This window comes from Pantherophis guttatus, chromosome 5 (genome assembly GCF_059756535.1).
Source record: "Pantherophis guttatus breed Tessera chromosome 5, ASM5975653v1, whole genome shotgun sequence".
Taxonomy (NCBI): domain Eukaryota; kingdom Metazoa; phylum Chordata; class Lepidosauria; order Squamata; family Colubridae; genus Pantherophis; species Pantherophis guttatus.
Window position 1 is genome coordinate 7,948,612 of NC_142067.1, and position 21,074 is coordinate 7,969,685.

The 21,074-nt window shown below is 44.0% G+C and overlaps 1 protein-coding gene across 29 annotated transcripts in view; it reads right to left on the reverse strand.

Moving 5' to 3' along the window:
* Positions 1 to 21,074, reverse strand: part of DLG2 (discs large MAGUK scaffold protein 2) — a 1,136,581-nt gene that overhangs the window by 179,013 nt on the left and 936,494 nt on the right. For all 29 annotated transcript variants that reach the window (XM_087895794.1, XM_087895787.1, XM_087895810.1 and 26 more), the window contains 2 exons: positions 17,131 to 17,287; positions 9,157 to 9,259 (listed from right to left, as the gene is read on the reverse strand). In XM_087895794.1, coding sequence (XP_087751920.1) covers positions 9,157 to 9,259; positions 17,131 to 17,287 — 260 coding nt within the window. The remainder of the gene's footprint in view (positions 1 to 9,156; positions 9,260 to 17,130; positions 17,288 to 21,074) is intronic.

Sequence of the window (21,074 nt, forward strand, 5' to 3'; positions counted from 1 at the left end):
TGCAATCATTCCATCTTCACTACGCTGGTGATGTTTGAATTTTTACAGTCTCCGGCAGAGTAATTAACTTTTGTTATGTTCCATGGTGTTCATTTAGATCAGCTAAATTGAACTCAATTCTGTTCCTCCACTGGCGTATTCCTTCCGTGCTATCAAGAGGAAGGAGGCATCTGACGCGCAGTTCCACCTTCTTGGTTCAAAGTCCTATTTCTGATCTTGAACTTCAGGTCTCTGAAGCCATAATGGTTCAAGTCCTTTGTGGAGTAGATTTCCTTCCTTCCTTCCTTCCTTCCTTCCTTCCTTCCTTCCTTCCTTCCTTCCTTCCTTCCTTCCTTCCTTCCTTCCTTTCCTCCCTTCTTTCCTCCCTCCCTCCCTTTTCCTTTCACCCTCCCCCTCTCTCCCTATCTGTCCCTCCTCCCTCCCCCTTCCTTTCTCCCTTGTCTCTCCTTCTTCCCTCTCTCCCTTTCTTCTCATCTTCCTCCCTCCCTCATTCCCTTCCCTTCCTTCCTCCCTTCTCTTCCCTCCTTCTCATCTTCTTTCCTTCCTCCCTCCCTTCTTCCCTTACTACTTCCACCTTGCTTCCTTCCTTCCCTCCTTCCTTTCCTCCCTCCCTCCTTCCCTTTTCCTTTCACCCTTCCCCTCTCTCCCTCCCTCTGTCCCTCATTCCCCCTTCCCTCCCTTCCTTTCCTCTCATCTTCCCCCCTCCCTCCCCTTCCTTTCTCCCTTGTGTCTCCTTTTTCCCTCCCTCTCTTTCCTCTCATCTTCCTCCCTCACTCCTTCCCTTAATACTCCTTCCTTCCTTCCTTCCTTCCTTCCTTCCTTCCTTCCTTCCTTCCTTCCTTCCTTCCTTCCTTCCTTCCCTGTAAAACTCTCAGTTCACGGAGAAAAGCAGGACCCTCCCCTCCTGCTCCTTTTATTCATTTCTTTCATTTATTCTTTGAAAAATATCACCTGAAAAATGCCCAGGAGAATTTTGATATATTAATGTTGACTGCTCAAGAAGAAAAGTCCGTTTCCTCCCACTCTTTCTATGACCTTTGCTAAGACTTCATTTCCTGAACATACAGTATATATCTCTCTATATAAATAATGTTTATTTATAACATCTGTACAGTCATCCATCTGGAACAATTTATCAGAGCAAAGGGATGTCATTGTCACTCCATCCTTTGCAATCGAATGCTTTGGATCAAATTGCAACGCAGAGCTGATGGGAGGCATTACATGGGCGCTCACCGGAATGGAAAGATCAGGATTTATACTGATGGATCTAGGACATGTTTATTCTCGAGTTCTGACCCATAAAACTTTAAATAATGCTCTGAACAAGTTTTTTGAGCCATAGCCAGAAGCCCATTTAATTCTCCCCCCTCCTTTTTTTTTTTTTTTTTTGGTCCTGGTAGGAAGTTGAATAATTTGGTATTACATCAAATATAACTCCTTGCCTTCAGCAATGAGATATGACAGCTTCACGTAAAGACTGTAGTTCGGGATTTAGTCACCGAGGGAGAACTTTGAAGTGAGTAAAAGTCAGCTTCTTTTCTTTTTATACAAGAAGCACATATGACAATGGATGACGATTTTTTTTTTTGTAACCAGGAGCATCTTCTATTTTTCTTCCCCTCAAATTGTGTCTGATTTTCGGAAACTGTCCGGCAAGTCCCTGCAGTTTTCTTGGCAAGATTTTTTCAGATGTAGTTTGCCACTGTCTCCTTTTTAGGGTTGAGAGAAAGAGACTGGCCCAAGGCCACCCAACTGGCTTTGTGCCTATGATGGGACTAGTTTCCCATTTTCCAGCCTGGTGCCTTAACCACTACGCCAAACTGGCTCTCGGGAGCATCTGTAGGGAGATCACAAATGGAAGCTGTGATAATTTTCGGAACCAGAGGCATTGGAGAAGCATCAGACAAATGGTTCATCCAACAGCTTCTTAAAAACTTCCAGTGTTGGAGTATTTACAATTTCTGGAGGCAAGTTGTTCCACTAGTTAATTGTTCTAATTGTCAGGAAATTTCTCCTTAGTTCTAGGTTGCTTCTCTCCTTGGATAGTTTCCACTCGTTGCTTCTTGTCCTGCCCTCAGGTGGTTTGGAGAATAGCTTGACTCCCTCTTTCTTTGTGGCAGCCCCTGAGATATCGGAACACTGCTATCATGTCTCCCCTAGTCCTTCTTTTCATTAAACTAAACATCATCAAAACCAGAGGTGAGCTGCTACGGGTTCGCCCGGGTTTGAGAAAACCCATAGCTAATGTTATGGCCAGTTCGGAGAACCTCCAAATCCCACCCCTGGCTGACCCTGTCCACCCCACCCACCCCTCCCAGGAATCTCCATGTGGCCTGTTTTGGATGCAAGGTAAGTGCAGGGCCTGTGGCGCAGTGGTTAGAGTGCAGCACTGCAGCTACTTCAGCTGACTGCTAGTTCAGTGGATCAGTGGATCAAATCTCACCGGCTCAAGGTTGACTCAGCCTTCCATCCTTCCGAGGTGGGTAAAATGAGGACCCAGATTGCTAGGGGGCAATGTGCTATTTAGTGTACTGTCTTTGGTGTAAGCCACCCAGAGTCCTCGGAGAGTGGGCAGCATAGAAATATAAATAAATAAATAAATAAATAAATAAATAAATAAATAAACAAACAAACAAACAAACAAACAAACAAACAAACAAAAAACGGGCCTCCCGGAAGTCTGAAAACAGGCCCATTTCCTAAATAAATAAATAAATAAATAAATAAATAAATAAATAAATAAATAAATAGGGCCTCCCGGAAGTCTGAAAACAGGCCCATTTCATAAATAAATAAATAAATAAATAAATAAATAAATAAATAAATAAATAAATAAATAAATAAATAAATATGGGCCTCCCGGAAGTCTGAAAACAGGCCCATTTCATAAATAAATAAATAAATAAATAAATAAATAAATAAATAAATAAATAAATAAATAAATAAATAAATAAATATGGGCCTCCCGGAAGTCTGAAAACAGGCCCATTCCCTAAATAAATAAATAAATAAATAAATAAATAAATAAATAAATAAATAAATAAATACGGGCCTCCCGGAAGTCTGAAAACAGGCCCATTTCATAAATAAATAAATAAATGAATGAATAAATAAATAAATAAATAAAACGGGCCTCCCGGAAGTCCAAAAACAGGCCCATTTCCAGCCTCTGGAGGGCCTCCAGAGCCCGGGGGAGGCAGATTTTCACCCTCCCAGAGGCTTCAGGAAAGCCCCTGGAGCCTGGGGAAGGCGAAAACGGCCCCCCGCTGTGGTGCAGGAGGCCGAATAGGTCACACCCGCCATGGCCACGCCCACCAAGCAACTGGGCTGAGAACCCGTTGCTGACATTTTTGAAGCCCACCCCTGATCAAAACAGACAAAATGGCGGCCGTAACTTCAAGTTTGTAGTCAGTAACTTGCCACAATTCTCCTGCTGGGAAGAATTAATGTAATGTCTTCTGTACCAAGCCCCTGAGGGCAAGAACAAGAAATAATAGATGGGTTAAAGAGAGAACCAACCTAGAATTAAGGAGAAATGAATGAGAACAATTAAATCAGTGGAATAGCTTGCCTCACGAAGTTGTGGGTGCTTCCTCACCAGAGGTTTTCAAGAAGAGACTGGACAGCCACTCATCAGAAATGGTATAGGGTCTTCTGCTGTTGGACTAGAAGACCTCCAAGATCCCTTCCAACTCTGCTATTCTATTTTCTGTCTTCTTCCTAGCTGTTCTCGGAGTATATCTGAAGTTAGGCAAATAGTTGCTTAAATCTGGCAAGATTCTGTCTATAGGTAAAGAAAGTAATCTTAAGGAACTCCGTGTCACGCTTGGTTCTTGAAACCTGACACAATCCCTTAGATATTTGTTTAAAGCTTGGCTTTTCCTCAAAACCAAGAGCCTTGGTGGCGCAGCAGACTAAAGTGCTGTTAAGTAGCACCAGCTGCCTGCAATTACTGCAAGTTCGAATCTCACCAGGCTCAAGGTTGACTCAGCCTTCCATCCTTTCGAGGTAGGTAAAATGAGGACCCAGATTGTGGGGGCAATAAGTTGACTTTGTATAAAAAAGAACACCGCTTTGGGGGGGGGGGAAAGCCCTACTAAGCAGGTATATATAAAAGTATGAAGGCTATTGCTTAATGCATTGTAAGCCGCCCTGAGTCTCCGGAGAAGGGCGGCATATAAATCGAACCAATAAATAAATAAAAAAACAAATAAAAAAAAACTGTGGGTTAGGTCATGATCATGGCTTGTTTTAGCTGTGATGTATGTTTCCCGTGTCACACAATGTCCTTTATTTTGTTTGCTTTAGATCTGGAATAATACATCACTCAGAGGTGTCTTTGACTAAAGGTGACTGTATAAATTTAAAACTGTAATTACAGTACTTTGCTAACTAAAACTTAAGATACCCAATATATAAATCACGGACAGCGACACAGGCTCTCTGAAACCTAATCCCCTCCTGAAATAAAATAGTGCCTACCACGATCCGTGCTTTTAGGATGACGTGACACATCAGCAGGTTCAACCGCTCGGTGTCCTAAATAATTTCCCTTGCTTGTTTGCACTTGATGATTTACTACTTCACACGAGTCAAAGTTATTCAGAGGTTTGAATCCCTTTTGTGATTTATTCCTTGGGACACTAATAAAGCCATGCACGCCAACATTTTCAACTGAAAGTTTGCTAGATGGATTGACCCCCTCCCCTCCCCCTTGAGTTTTTAATCTTCTGTACACAAAAGAAAGACAATCTTGATATTGCTAGAGGGAACAGATGTAAACATACATGTCTTACTGCCATCAGCGTACAAAGAGACCGATAATAACTAAAGACAACAGCGCGTGACAGTAGCCTGGGAATCTAGAATACTGTACTAAATAAGAAACCAAGTACAAAGAAGAGAATTCTACTGTTACAGAATAGAATAAGAAAAACAAAGCTGGAAGGGACCTTAGAGATCTTCTAGACCAACCTCCTGCTCAAATAGGAGATCCTATATCTGTGATGGTGAACCTATGGCACACGGGCCACAGGTAACACGCAAAGCTCACTCTGTGGGCATGCCAGCCATCACCCCAGCCCAGCTCCATTGCACATGTGCACGCGCGTGCCTCCCGCCGGTCTCTTCGGGTCTCTGCCATGTATGCACAGGGGGGGTCGGGCACACATGTGTGGATTCGCGCGCACATTTGCACTTTGGGCACTCGGCACCAAAAAGGTTAACCATCACTACCCTATATCATTCCAGACAAGTGGCTGTCCAATCTCTTCTTAAAAACTTCCAGTGTTGGAGCACCCATAACTTCTGGTGGCAAGTCGTTCCACTGATTAACTGTTCTAACTGTCAGGAAATTTCACCTTAGTTCTAAGTTGCTTCTCTCCTTGATTAGTCTCCATCCATTGATTCTTGTCTTGCCTTCAGGTGCTTTGGAGAATAGGTTGAACACCCCCCCCTTCTTTGTGGCAGCCTTTCAAAAATTGGAAGGCTGCTATCATGTCTCCCCTGGTCCTTCTTTTCTCTAGACTAGCCATCCCAGTTCCTACAATTATTCATCATATGTTTTCGTCTCCAGCCCCCTAAGCATCTTTGTTGCTCTTCTCTGCGCTTTTTCCCAAAGTCTCAACATTTTTTTTATATTGCGGTGACTAAAACTGGACACAGTGTTCCAAGTGTGATCTTACCAAGGCATTATAAAGCACAGTGGTGGGTTGCCCCAGTTTGGACCAGTTCGCAAGAACCGGTAGTAAAACCAGCGGGAGGCCCCGCCCACTGCCCCAGATGTCCTCATCGGCGATCTGCGCATGCACAGAAGCAAGGCGCATACGCGAGCAAAGCAATCACACATGCGTGATCCCGTTGCAAACCAGTAGTAAAGGTAAGTAGAACCCACCCCTGATAAAGTGGTATTAACTGGGTTGCTCCCGGTTCTGTCCGGTTCTATAGAACCGGTAGTAAAACTGGCGGGAGGCTCCGCTCACCTGCCACGACGTCATCATGGGTGATCTGCGCATCTGCAGAAGCGCCGCACTCCCGTTGCGAACTGGTAGTACAGGTAAGTAGAACCCACCCCTGGTATTAACCCTTCACATGATTTTGATTCTTGGTCAGTGACCCTCTGCCTCCAGTCTCCCCTTTTCCCCTCATTTTGGCAGAGACAAAAACGAGAAACATGCCCAAACAAAGAAAATAAAGGAAAGCGAACGCAAATGATTGGAAAATGAACCCTTCGAGGTGGCAAGTAGGACATTCCATCGCTACTTGCAGAAGCAGCTGAAAGTCTTCATGGTCCACGTTGAAAAACCTAGGAATCTAATCTTCGTAGGTGCTTCGAAGCTTCACCTGAACCCCCAGACACTGAATGCAAATTATAGCGGACCAGGTGTGCAGAGTTTTAAATTAGGATCAACTCCAGCTGAGTGATTACACTACACCATCAGCAATGCCAAGAAGAAACCAGAAGAGCAGCTGTCCGTGGTGCTGATTTTGTTGCCTTGATAATAGCTACCCAAAAGTACTTCTTCCAAAAAGCAATTGGACTTTCTTGGGGTGTTTTTTTCCCCCCCTTTTCTTTTCTTGTTTTTGAAAACGTTTTGCTTCTCATCCAAGAAGCTTCTTCAGTTCAGCTTCTTGGATGAGAAGCTTCAAGGTTCTGGTTACCACCTTTAAAGCGCTCCATGGCTTAGGACCTGGTTACTTACGGGACCGCCTACTACCATCAATAGCCTCCCACCGACCAGTACGCTCCCACAGAGAGGGGCTCCTCCAGGTGCCGTCGGCCAAACAATGTCGGCTGTCGGCCCCTAGGGGGAGAGCCTTCTCTGTGGGGGCACCGACAATCTGGAATGAGCTCCCCCCAGAGATACGGAGGATTCCGGACCTGCGCACCTTCCGCCGCGAGCTGAAGATGCTGTTATTTCATCAAGCTGGCCTCGCCTAAATCTTCTCCCTTTTAAGTGTAAATTTTAAATTTTTACTGTATTTTAAAATATGGGTATTTTAAATTATGGGTATTAATTCAGCCAAATTTATTTAATTCATTTTATTCGATTTTAAATTTTGTATATCTATGTGTTTTATTTCATGGCTGTGCACCGCCCTGAGTCCTTCGGGAGTAGGGCGGTATAGAAATTCAATAAAATAAAATAAATAAATAAATAAATAAAATGTTTAAAAGAAAAACAGTTGCGGGTCGTAAGTCGAAGGCTACCTGCCTTATTGTATTTTCCCCGGGTTTGATTCCCGATTGCTGGAAAGTGTGGTAAGAAAAAAAGAATAGCGACCCGACAGAAAAGGAAAGGAAAAGACAAAATAATTCTCAAAATAACTCTGTCCGATAATTTGGTTCGGCTATTCCAGAGGTGTCAAACTCAAGTCCTGTGGGCCAAATCTGCCCTGTGGGGTGCTTAGATCTGGCCCATGGGGTCCACCCTGAAAACAGCGAAGGACCGGCCTGCGTTGCCTCTGCCAGCGAAAACGGAGCACAGGCGTTTTCACTGGCAGAGTGCTGCAGGAGGCCACTGGAGCCGAAAATGGGGCTCATGAGCCGTTTTCACTGGCGGTGTCAGGGTTCCAAGTAACACCCCCCAAAAAAATCAAACTCCGAGGCTTGAGGTTCCTCAAAGCTAACTTTTATTAGGGATGTCATATTGGCACTTCTGTGAAAACCCAAATCTGAAAGCTTCTGGGTTTTCCTCAGCCACAAGAAAGTTCAAGACCTTGCCCACATCTCCCACATGTCCACACAGCTCCAATCAGTTCTTTCCCGAACAGAAAACATCTTCCAAAATCAATATAAGATGGTTTATTGGTGGCACTTAGCACCAGCCAGGATTGCCAAAATTTACCCAAACACGAGTCTGGAAGTGTGGCCACCAGCAAGGCACCTATTATCATTGTTGGTGGACCTGTCCACAAGCCAAAGAATTCTGGAGGATGATTTGTAAATGGGTGTCGGAAATAATAGGAGATACCATTGAATTAGAACCAAAAATATTTCTCCTGGGAATCTTGAAGACAGAATTTGCAAGAAAGAAGAAGTATCTTATCACACATATAATAACAGCAGCAAGAATCTCCTATGCTCAACATTGGAAAGAGAAAAAGTTGCCATCCAAAGAGCACGTAATTAGGAAAATAATGGAATGTGCCAAAATGAACAAGCTGACGTTAGAAATTAATGATAGAGAGGAAACTGACTACTATAGCGTGTGGGATATGTGGCATGAGTGGTTAGAGAAAAGAAAATTGAGCTTTAGCTCTCTCCGTCTTCACTTCAATTTGATGATTAACTAAATGAGTATATTGAAAGGAGTTGTACTACCGGTGGTAGGAAATAAAATGGAGTAAGGATGCAAGTTTATGTAAATAAAATGTAATAATAGGTATTAAGGATAATATAAGTAAGAAATCCTATGGGCAGTACCTTTTAAATTAAGATAACGAGGCTATACCATGTAAATAATAAGCAAATATTATGTATGTGTATATGTATGTGTATATTAACACCATGAAACTGGAAAGGTGGAATTGTACTATAATTCTTTAACAATAAAAACTTAATAATAATAAAAAAAGACATCTTCCAATTTCTTCTTTGCACAGCTGCCGGACTCCATGGCCTTGAACTTCTCTTAGAGAAGTTTGTTATGTCTATCTCTACTTCACTCATGCAATCCCCCCCCCCCGTTCCCAACTTCCCATGGTATGATTGTGGCAGGACTGGATCCTCAAGGCACACAGGTAATATGGCATGACACAGGCATGACAGGCAGAGTGCTCGGGCCACCACAGGCGCCTCCAACACGAGTGACATTGAGCTGGCCCTCCCCACCCTGGCCAGCCCTCCCCCGACCCCCCCGAGGTCAAACACAACCCTGATGCGGCCCTCAAGGAAATCGAGTTTGATACCTCTGGGCTATTGGTTGACTGAATCCTTATGAAACACGATCACTGACAGACAAACAGTAATTCCTCACCTAGCATTAATAACTTAATGCCTTCCCGGAAAAGCTTTCAAAGCCAGCAGACAATATGAAGGAGGAAAGCAGAGATCACGTTGAAACAAACAGGTTCGGCGTTTGACAGATGACCTTTCCGTGCCCTTCCCCTCCCCCAAAGACTTGTATTTCGGCAAGTGGGGTCTTAGCCTACCTTCAGGCTGGTATTGTGCTATAATGGTCACCACCTGGCCTGCTCCTTTGAGGGCTGCGGCCGCTTGTTCATGTGTAGCACCACGAAGATCAATCCCGTTGACCTGCAAGGGGAAAGAGGAAAGACAATGCCATGTAACTTAATTTCCATCATCCAAATATGGAGCTCACCTGAGAAGCATGCGTTTGTTCCCTGAAACATGACACTTATCTTCAAGTCTGTTGTGGCCCGTCGGCCGCCGCCCCCTCCAACAGCCAAATCAGAGGAGGAGGAGGCGTGGAGGTCAGGGTCAGCATAAGGCAATCTGAGAGCTCCGAGGGAGAAGAGGGAATGGAACTGTCAGAGAGAGAGAGAGAGAGAGACAGAGAGAGAGAGGGAGAGGGACAGACAGACAGACAGACAGAGAGACAGAGACAGAGAGAGAGAGACAGAGAGAGAGACAGAGACAGAGAGACAGAGACAGACAGAGAGAGAGAGACAGAGACAGAGACACACAGAGAGACAAAGACAGAGAGACAGAGAGACAGAGAGAGAGAGAGAGAGACAGAGACAGAGAGAGAGACAGAGAGAGAGACAGAGAGAGAGAGACAGACAGAGAGAGAGAGACAGAGACAGAGAGACACACACACACACACACACACAGAGACAGAGACAGAGAGACAGAAACAGAGAGAGAGAGAGAGAGACACACACACACACACACACACACACACACACACACACACACACACAGAGACAGAGACAGAGGCAGAGGCAGAGCCTGAGCTGTCCGTCAGCCCTCAGATGGAGAGTCAACAGTCCCCAGGTCTAGAGGTGGCTGATGAGGAAGAGGAGGAACAGCTGGGACCAGTGGATGCACAGAAGGAAGAGGAGAGGAGAGCAGTGGAAATCTATGGGCCGGTCCTTGGGAAGGAAGAGCCACCGCTGCTAGCAAAGCCTCACCCTAGCTCTGGGGATAAAAGGCAGGGGGCGGAGATGAATACATGTGGCAGACACCTATTCATCTCCCTGCCGGATGGACTTGTTAGCCTGCCTTGAGAGAAACTTTTTGCCGGGGCTGCTGGCGCTCCTAATAAAGGAATCTTTGATTTAACTACAGAGGGTTTGTGGTGTTTGGGGAACTGGATCAGAACAAAATCCCTCTGTTAACCATCTGTTATTATATTTAGCACGTAGAAAGTCCACAAACGGTTTCCAGGTTCTTATGTAGCAGTCTAGCCCGTTATCTCTAATCCAAGCAGTTAATTTCGCCAGCTGTGCTAATTCAGTCAATTTCAAAATCCATTCTTCAAACGTCGACATCCCTTTTTCTTTCCAGCGAATACCATCCTTGCAGCTGTCACCATGTGAAGGAATAGCATCCCAAATTGTTTTTCAATTGAGTTATATTAAAACGTTTTCTGAGTTATTAAGGCTGCCTGCTCCCCAAACTCTATGAGTTACCAATCCTATGCTGCCACCTTGTGGAATTTAAAGGAAAGTGTAAGGGATACAGAGTAAAATCTATTATAGCAACAGGACTTAGCAATCGCACTAGAGAAAAACAGAGAGAGGGGGAGGAAGGGAGGGAGAGAGACATTTGACTTCAAGGTTTCCAGAACTTAGAATTTTGGAGTGTTTTTTGATTGAACCACACTCCACACAGATATGGTACTTGACTCTCCTCTGAAGGTGTGGTTACTAATAGAAGTTGGCTATTTTTTGACAAGGCAATCTGCCTCCCCTATGGAGATGTTCAGTGTAGGAAAAGGATAAGCAGAGTCAGGAAGCAGAGTGGTGGAGTCAAGGGAGAAATCAGTTTGGAATCGTTACATTCTCACAAGCAGCCTACGTCCAATCCCTCTTGAATTTTGTTCATTCATACCTAGCCCCAATTTAGTGTGGTCCCTTAGTTTAATCACGGAAACTAACTATCAAGGAGAGACCCAATCTAGAACTAAGGAAAATTTTATTTATTTATTTATTTATTTATTGGATTGATTTATATGCCGCCCTTTTCCGGAGACTCAGGGCAGCTTACAATGCGTTAAGCAATAGCCTTCGTACTTTTGTATATACCTGCTTAGTAGGGCTTTCGGCCCTCACTAAGCAGTGTTGTTTTTTTTTATACAAAGTCAGCTTATTGCCCCCACAATCCGGGTCCTCATTTTACCTACCTCGGAAGGATGGAAGGCTGAGTCAACCTTGAGCCTGGTGAGATTCGAACTAGCAATAATTGCAGGCAGCTGGTATTACTTAACAGTGCTTTAGTCTGCTGCGCTACCAAGGCTCTTCTGTCTCTTCCATGACAGAACAATTAATCAATGGGGTGACTTGCTTTCGGACGTTGTGGGTGCTTTACCACTGGAGGTTTTGAAGAGACTGGACAGCCACTTGTCTGGAATGGTAAAGGGCCGTGTTGGCGAAACTATGGCACGGGTGCCACAGGTGGCATGCGGAGTCATATTGGTGGGCACACAAGCATTGTCCTAGCTCAACTCCAGCGTGCGCTGATTTTCGGGCCTTCTGGGCCCACTGCAAGTCGGGAAAAAGGCTGTTTCTGGCCTCCGGAGGGCCTCCGGGGGGGTGGGAAGGCCCTTTTTGCCCTCCCCAGGCTCCTAGGAAGGCTCTGGAGCCTGGGAAGAGTGAAAAACGGGCCTATCAGGCCCACTGTGCTATCACGTGCCAAAAGTGAGGGAAGCGCGGGGGGTCTTGTGCACATATGTGGGGGTGAGGCACATTGAATTATGGGTGTGGGCACGCATGCTTGCTCCCCCCCACTTTTGGCATGCGACGGCAAAAAGGTTAGCCATCACTGGTATAGGGTCTCCTTCTTGAGCAAGGGGTCGGACTTGAAGACCTCCACGTTCCCTTCCAGTTCTGTTATTCTGTTATAAATGGACTCGATTCTTTTGTAAGCAAAATAAATCAGCTTCATTGGAACTCAACGTGCGGTCCTGAATTTTCACCCCAATGAGGATGTGTGCCAAATGTATATGCGTTCCAGTGATGTGTGATCTTTTTTTAAGGCTAGAATTGGCCTTCAACCAGCCTGCGAGGAGTCTACGTCTCCCCAAATAGCAAATAAACAGGTTACTACAAAACAAAATTTGATTGCAATGAAATAAATGAGGTAGACGGCTTCTCCTGATTATTTTGTAATTTCCCATGGTCCTGATTAAACCTGCAGTTTGGCAACAACTCGTACAGGTCCTGGAGGGTGTAATATAGCCCTTGACCTTCAGACTGAATGCTCATGATGAAATTTTGTAATGTAATGTTGATGCTTTTTCTCCTTGATGAATCTAATGCAGTTTAGGATATGGTTCAGTGCTGCAAGAAGAAGGAATTAGTGTGACCTCTTAGAACGGAACAGAACGGAACGGAACAGAACACAACAGAACACAACAGAATGACAGAATTGGAAGGGAGCTTGGAGGTCTTCTAATCCAACCTCCTGCTCAGGCAGGAAACCCTATACTATTTCAGATAAATGATTGTCCAATCTCTTCTTCAAAACTCCAATGTTGGAGCATTCACAACTTCTGGAGACAAGTTGTTCCACTGGTTAATTGTTCTAACTGTCAGGAAATTTCTCCTTAGTTCCAGGTTGTTTCTCTCCTAGAGTAGAGTAGAGTAGAGTAGAGTAGAGTAGAGTAGAGTAGAGGAGAGGAGAGGAGAGGAGAGGAGAGGAGAGGAGAGGAGAGTAGAGGAGAGTAGAGGAGAGTAGAGTAGAGTAGAGTAACAGAGTTGGAAGGGAAATTTCTCCTTAGTTCCAGGTTGGTTATAGAATAGAATAGAATAGAATAGAATAGAATAGAATAGAATAGAATAGAATAGAATAGAATAGAATAGAATAGAATAGAATAGAATAACAGAATTGGAAGGGACCTTGGAGGTCTTCTAGTCCAACCCCCTACTCATCAGGAAACCCTACACCACTTCAGACAAATGGTTATTGGTGGCTCAGCAGACTAATAGCATTGTGATTAACACCAGCTGTCTGCAATTATTGTAAGTTCAAATCTCACCAGGCTCAGGGTTGACTCAGCCTTCCATCCTTTCTAAGGTAGGTAAATTGAGGACCCAGTTTATGGGGGAAATAAGCTGACTTCGTATAAAATATACAAAAGTATGAAGGCTATTGTTTAATGCATTGTAAGCCAACCTGAGTCTCCGGAGAAGGGCGGCGTATAAATAAAAAAAATAAAATAAAAAATGGTTATCCAACATCTTCTTAAAAACCTCCAGTGTTAAGAGAATTCACAACTTCTGGAGGCAAGTTGTTCCAGTGGTTAATTGTTCTAACTGAATTTCCCGTGGTCCTGTTAATTAATTTCCCATGGTCCTGATTAAACCTGCAGTTTGGCAGCAACTCGTACAGGCCCTGGAGGGGGTAACCTTCAGAATGCACGCTCACAATGAAACTTCGTGATTTAACGTCGATGCTTTTTTCCTTGATAAATCTAATGCAATTTAGGATGTGGTTGAGGGTTGCAAGAAGAAGGAATTAGTATGACCTCTTAGTTCCAAGGATAAATAGAACAGCTAAAAGCATGAAGCCTCCTGACATATGAGAAGTTATCCCTAAGTGCTCTCCTGAAGTATCTTAAATTAATAGATTCCTGGCAGGAATGCGATAATTACCGTAATCCATTCATCACCTATGAGCATCTGCGGTGTGCAAACTGCAGGAATCTTCCACTACTTTGTTCTGCAAACCTGCTTCCCGACAGATTCATCTATTTCTGTTTCCTCTCTGTATTAGCCTTTCATTTTTGCAAGCTGCTGATAGTTTCTTGATGGACATTTAAACTACGCTGCTGCACACATTACTCTCATGTATCTTGATCAAATTTGATTAACAGATTAACAGAGTTGGAAGGTCATCTAGTCCAACCCCCTGCCCAAGCAGGAAACCCTACACCAGTCTCTTCTTGAAAGCCTCCAGTGATGAAGCTCCCACAACTTCTGAAGGCAACTTCTGTTCCATTGGTTGCTTGTTCTCACTGTCACAAAATTTCTCCTTATTTGGGATATTTTTCTGCCCTTTCAAAGCTTCTGTGAGCCAAGCTAATGTCTCTTCATGAAAATGCAATTTTGGTCTTGCTTTATTCAGTTGCTTAATGACCTTTGGATCTAGAACAGGCTTGTGCAGCTTAACATAGGATTGAGATAAAAGAATGATAGCAATAGCCATAGCACTAAGATTTATATACTATATACTATAAAATAAAATAAATATACTGCTTCACAGTGCTTTTACAGTCCTCTCTAAGCGGTTTACAGAGTCAGCCTATTGTCCAGGCAGGGGTGAAATGATCCCGGTTCGGACCGGATCGCCCGATCCGATAGCGATGGAGGCGGATGGTTCGGAGAACCGGTAGCAAAAATCCCTGCCCCCCCCCCCACGCCCAGCTGAGCCGTACAATCATCAGAGGCTTTTTTTTTACTTTTAAAAGCATTTTTTCTACAACCTCTTCGGCCAAAAAATGCTTTTAAAAGTAAAAAAAAAAGCCTCTGATGCTCAGCTGGGATCATCAAAGGCTTTTAAAAGAAAAAAAACCCCTTTTTTTCTTTTAAATGCCTCTGACGATCCAAGCTGAGTTGCCTGATCGGCAGAGGCATTTAAAAGAAAAAAAGTCTCTGCCGATCAGGCAACTCAGCTTGGATCGTCAGAGGCATTTAAAAGAAAAAAAACCCTTTCCTATGAGGTCCGTAAAGGGGGCGTGCATAAGTGCACCAGCGTGCCTACCGTCCCTGACCTACTGTCCCCATTTATCTGTATTCATTTCCTTCGTTCATGTCCATGTTCATATTTATACCTGCTACCTGGTACATGTTTGACAAACTAATAAATACTAAACTACCTAAAGAGACTCACCACTGGCCATTGTTTGTTTGTTTCTGCCCATCCTTGAGAGGAAGAAAGAGGGAGAGAGAAAAAAACTGGAGACCTACATTCACAAATCCGTCGAGGTGCCTGAAATAATGAAGCCTTATTTCTGAATTCTACTCTCTCGGTTTTACAAACGGACTAAGCAATTATGGTAATGTCCCGGAGATTAAATGTGCAAAATGTAGACAAAAAGGCTTTTTAAAAAAATAATCCATGGCAAGTTTAGAAAAAAAAAAGACTTGCAAATAAAATGAATTTATTATGACTGTAAGAGATAGCCAAGTCTGGCAAAGCTTCTCTGAAGTCACAGCTGGGAGGAATGGAAGAGATTCGCGCTAACAGTAGATGGCAGAATTGTCTTTACTCGTTCAGTTTTAGCCCAGCTAAAGGCTGCAAAAAGAGTGGAGGGTACAGCCTCTTGTGAAGAAGGAGGATAATAGAATGTTAATTCTGAATCCTCTTCAAAGCTTGTTCTGACCCAGCTCCCCAAACACGACAAACCCTCTGAAGTGAACTCAAAAGATTCCTTTATTAGGAATGCCGGCAGCTGCGGCAACGCAGGCTAACAAGTCCATCCGGTAGAGGAGATGAATATTGTCTGCCACATCTATTCATCTCCGCCCCCTGCCTTTTATCCCCAGAGCTAGGGGTGGGGCTTCGTTAGCAGCGGTGGCTCTTCTGTCCCAAGGATCGGCCTATAGATTTCCACTGCTCTCCTCTCCTCTGCCTTCTGTGCATCCACGTGTCAGGCACTGGACCCAGCTGTTCCTCCTCTTCCTCATCAGCCACCTCCAGACCAGGAGGCTGTTGACTCTCCATCTGAGGGCTGACGGACAGCCCAGGCTCCGCCTCTGTCTCTCTCTCTCTCTCTTTACCAGTTCCATTCCCTCTTCCTCCTTGGAGCTCTCAGGTTGCCTTGATGCCAACCTTGACTCCCACGCCTCCTCCTCCTCCTCTGATTCGGCAGCTGGAGGGGCCGGTGGCTGACAGGCCACAACAAAGTCACTGGTTTGCAAATACCTCGACTTACAACAGTTCCCTTAGTGACAGTTACAACAGAACTGGAAAAAAGTGTGAATTTTTTCGTGCTAGTGGCCCTCCTGAGCTCCATTTTCGCTGGCAGAGGGTTGCAGGAGCTTGGGAGCCTGTTTTCGCTGGCAGAGTGCTCGGGCCACCACAGGTGCCCTGACACGAGTAACGTTGAGCTGGCCACACCCCTCACCCCCCCAAGGTCAAACACAACCCTGATGTGGCCCTCAATGAAATAGAGTTTTACATCCCTGGTATATGAACAAAAACACTCCTGAATTAAATGTTTGGCTTAGAAGTCTCAAGAAAGAAAAGGAAGGAAGGAAGGAAGGAAGGAAGGAAGGAAGGAAGGAAGGAAGGAAGGAAGGAAGGAAGGAAGAAAGAAAGAAAGAAAGAAAGAAAGAAAGAAAGAAAGAAAGAAAGAAAGAAAGAAGTGTCAGAGTGTTTACAGCTTGACTACTATTTTGAGACAACCCAGGAGCAAAATACAGGACACAGAGGTTGTGTCATTAGAAACGGTGGTTTATATATAAGGCTTCTATATACAGGCAACTAATCAATCTTCAACTCTACACATAGAGCTACAATGCAGGCAGAATACAACAAGGAGAGAGGGGGGGGGGACTCATCCTCATTATCATCTCGGTTTACAGCCTTACAGCAGCTGGTCATCTATTAAATCATCATTACCTTAACAAAAAGAAAGGAAGGAAGGAAGGAAGGAAGGAAGGAAGGAAGGAAGGACAAGGGAAGGAAGGAAAGAAACAGAAAGAAAGAAATAAGAAAGAAAGAAAAGAAAGAAAAGAAAGAAAAGAAAGAAAAGGAAGAAAAAAGAAAAAAAGAGGAAGAAAGGAAGAAAGGAAGGAAGGAAGGAAAAAGAAAGAAAGAAGAAAGAAAGAAAAGAGAAGAGAAGAGAAAGAAAAGAAAGAAAAGAAAGGAAGGAAGGAAAGAAGGAAGGAAGGAAGGAAGGAAGGAAGGAAGGAAGGAAGGAAGGAAGGAAGGAAGGAAGGAAGGAAGGAAGGAAAGAAAAGAAAAGAAAAGAAAAGAGACAGTTTGTAATTACTTACAGACAAAATTTGGTCTCCCCTCTGCAGTTCCCCACTGAGGTCAGCCGGCCCACCTGCTAGGATGAAGGAGACAAAGATGCCTTCCCTGTCTTCTCCTCCTACAATGTTAAAACCAAGCCCCGTCGAGCCCTTATGCAAGACAACCTTCCGAGGCTCCCTGTGAAAAGAAAAAGAGAATTGCTCACCTACTCATAGGTCCTAGGCAAAACATTAAACAGTCCCCCCCAAAAAAAATTTCTTTTCAGAACAATATCCCTCCGGCCAATTTAGAATAATAGAATAACAGAGTTGGAAGGGACCTTGGAGGTCTTCTAGTCCAACCCCCTGCTTAGGCAGGAAACCCTACTCCACCTTCAGACAAATGGTTACCCAACATCCTCTTAAGAACTTCCAGTGTTGGAGCATTCACAAATTCTGGAGGCAAGCTGTTCCACTGGTTAATTGTTCTAACTGTCAGGAAATTTTCTCCTTAGTTCTAGGTTGCTTCTCTCCTTGATGAGTTTCCACCCATTGCTTCTTGTCCTGCCCTCAGGTGCTTTGGAGAATAGCTTGACTCCCTCTTCTTTGTGGCAGCCCCTGAGATATTGGAAGACTGCTATCATGTCTCCCCTAGTCCTTCTTTTCATTAAACTAGACATACCCAGTTCCTGCAACCGTTCTTCATATGTTTTAAGCCTCCAGTCCTCATCATCTTTGTTGCTCTTCTCTGCATTCTACCCAGAGTCTCCACATCTTTTTTACATCGTGACGACCAAAACTGGACGCCGTATTCCAAGTGCGGCCTTACCAAGGCCTTATAAAGTGGTATTAACACTTCACGTGATCTTGATTCTATTTCACCCTTTGTAAACCCGCCGCAGCTTATTTCAATTCTAGGGAGTCCTTGACTTACAACGGTTCATTTAATGACCGTTCAACGTTAACAAGGGCACTGACAAAGAAGTGACCCACGACCTTTTCTCACACTTACAACCGCTGCAGCCTCCCAGATGGTCACCGGATCCCAAGTTCAGACGCTTGGCAACGGACTCGTATTTTATAACGGTTGCGGTATTCCTCCCGGTCGCGCGATCCCCTTTTGTGACCCTCCTGGCGAGCAAAGCCAACGTGGGAAGCCAGATTCGCTTAACGACGGTGTTACGAACTGCAGCGATTCACTTGACCAATGTGGCTAGAAAAGTCGTAAAATGAGGCAAACCTCGCTTAACAACAGTTCTCGCTTAGCAACAGAAATTTGGGGCTCGATTGTGGTCCTACGTCGACGGCTCCCTGTACCATCTTACAGGTCATCCTTGACTTCTGACCACAAGTGAGCTCAAAATTTCCGATGCTAAGGGAGAACCATTGTTAAGCGAGGTTTGCCCCATCTTATGACCTTTTTCGCCATGGCTATTAAGCGACTCACTCCAGTTAAGTGAAACATGCAGTTGTTCTGGCTTCCCCCATTGACTTTGCTTGACAGATGCTCCCAAGGAAGGTTGCAAATGATCTTCACTGCCACCACAATAAACACATCCTGATTTGCACGCACCCCAAGTTTGATCATGCGGCCATGGGGATGCTGCAACGGTCACAAGTACGAGAACTGGTCGTAAGTCACTCCTTTCCGCAATTGTCGTTACTGTTCAGGTATCATCAGTAGATGATGAGAACGTGCATTTTTTCCAGCGCCGTGGCTACTCTGAGCGGTCACTAAATGGATGGCCGTAAGCCGAGGATTGCCTTATGCATTTCCCTATTCATTCCACCAAGCAAACATCGCCAGCAATTTAAGAAAAGCCCGAATCTCTTCATTCTGGGCTTCTCCCCGTCATCCTTAAGACATCCTTCTTGCTTGTTCACCGAGCAAGTAACGGAATAACAGCATGACGGAGTTGAAAAGGGACCTTGGAGGTCTTCTAGTCCAATGTGCTGAGCACATTGTAAGCCGCCCTGAGTCTTCGGAGAAGGGCGGCATATAAATCAAATTAAAAAAAAAACAAAAACAAAAAAAACACCCCCTCTATCCTCTATCATTTCAAGACAAATGGCTCTCTAATCTCTTCTTAACGACCTCCAGATGATTTCAAGGGAAGTTTACCGAGTTTAGAATTCACATTTTATGTTCCAGAGATGCTATTCCAACAGAATAAAGCAGGGGTGTCAAACTCAAAGCTTAGGGACCGGATCCGGCCTAGCGGGTGCTTCAATCCGGCCTGCGGGGCCGGCCTGGAAATATCAAAGGACCGGCTCGCGGTGCCTCTGCCGGCCAAAACGGGCAGTGTGTGCCCCCCCCACTCCGTGGCCCATTTTCGGCCTCCTGCAGCACTCTGCCGGCCAAAACGGGCCATGTGGGGGCCTCGGGAGGTCCTCCATTTTGCCTGGTAAAGTGCTGCAGGAGGTCATTCAGGCTGAAAATGGGGCAGAGGGGGCACTGGATGCATTTTGGCTGGCAAGGTGCTGCAGGAGGCATCTGTCCCGGCTCCCCACCCCACCCCAGGCCTGTGGAGGAGAACTACAATACTGATGTGGCCCTCGAAGAAATCCAGTTTGACACCCCTGGAATAAAGCGTATTCTAAGGTGTGCTGAATATCTTTGGGGTTCGTGCCTAACTCAAAAGGTAGATTATAGCTTTTCCCCTTCACACCAATGCAGGAATTGTTCTGATCAGAAAGCTCCCATTGGCACTGAGGGAAACATCTGTCTTCCCTTCTCAAAACCAATCGCAGCCTGATGATAACCTTGGCAGAATTACTCTCCCCTCGGCAGCCCTCGTCCAAATTTTTCCTCCCTTGCAGAATTAAATTCTGGTTTTTAATTGCGTAATTGTTACCGAGCATAATTGTTAGAGGCAAATTATGGGACGGCTGTACTGAACATGGTGCAAAGATTTTTCTTCTACAGCGACACACCCCTTCCTGGCAATTCATTATTATTATTATTATTATTATTATTATTATTATTATTATTATTATTATTTAATCTTTAGTGAGATTCACAGCCTTTGAGGCTGGTTAATAGCTCAGCAGCTCGAGTCCTAACCAAGGACCTAGGAACTGTTAAGGTATCGTCGGAGGATGTATTATTATTATTATTATTATTATTATTATTATTATTATTATTATTATTATTATTATTATTTAATCTTTAGTGAGATTCACAGCCTTTGAGGCTGGTTAATAGCTCAGCAGCTCGAGTCCTAACCAAGGACCTAGGAACTGTTAAGGTATCGTCGGAGGATGTAAGCTGTTCCGAGTAAGGTGGTTTTTTATAGAGTCAAAATATTCAAGTCCGGTAAATTTAGAGTTTCTAAATAGCCTTTAAATAGAGTTTCTAAATATATTATTATTATTATTATTATTATTATTATTATTATTATTATTATTATTATTATTATTATCATTATTATCATTATTATCATTATTATCATTATCATTATTTAATCTTTAGTGAGATTCGCAGCCTTTGAGGCTGGTTAATAGCTCAGCAGCTTGAGTCCTAACCAAGGACCTGGGAACTGTTAAGGTATCGTCGGAGGGTGTAAGCTGTTCCGAGTAAGGTGGTTTTTTGTAGAGTCAAAATGTTCAAGTCTGGCAAATTTAGAATTTCTAAATAGCGGGATAACCCTTTGGGTATTGCTCCAAGGGCTCCAATTACAATCGGGACAACACACGATTTCTTTTTCCACAGTCACTTAACTTCAATTTGCAAGTCCCGATACTTTGTGATTTTTTCTTGCTGCTTATCTTCAATCCGTGCATCACCAGGTATTATTATTATTATTATTATTATTATTATTATTATTATTATTATTATTATTATTATTATTATTTAATCTTTAGTGAGATTCACAGCCGCCCTGAGTCTCCGGAGAAGGGCGGCATATAAATCGAACTAATAAATCAATCAAACTAATAAATAAATAAATAAATAAATAAGCAGTTAAAAGTGGTGACATCAATTC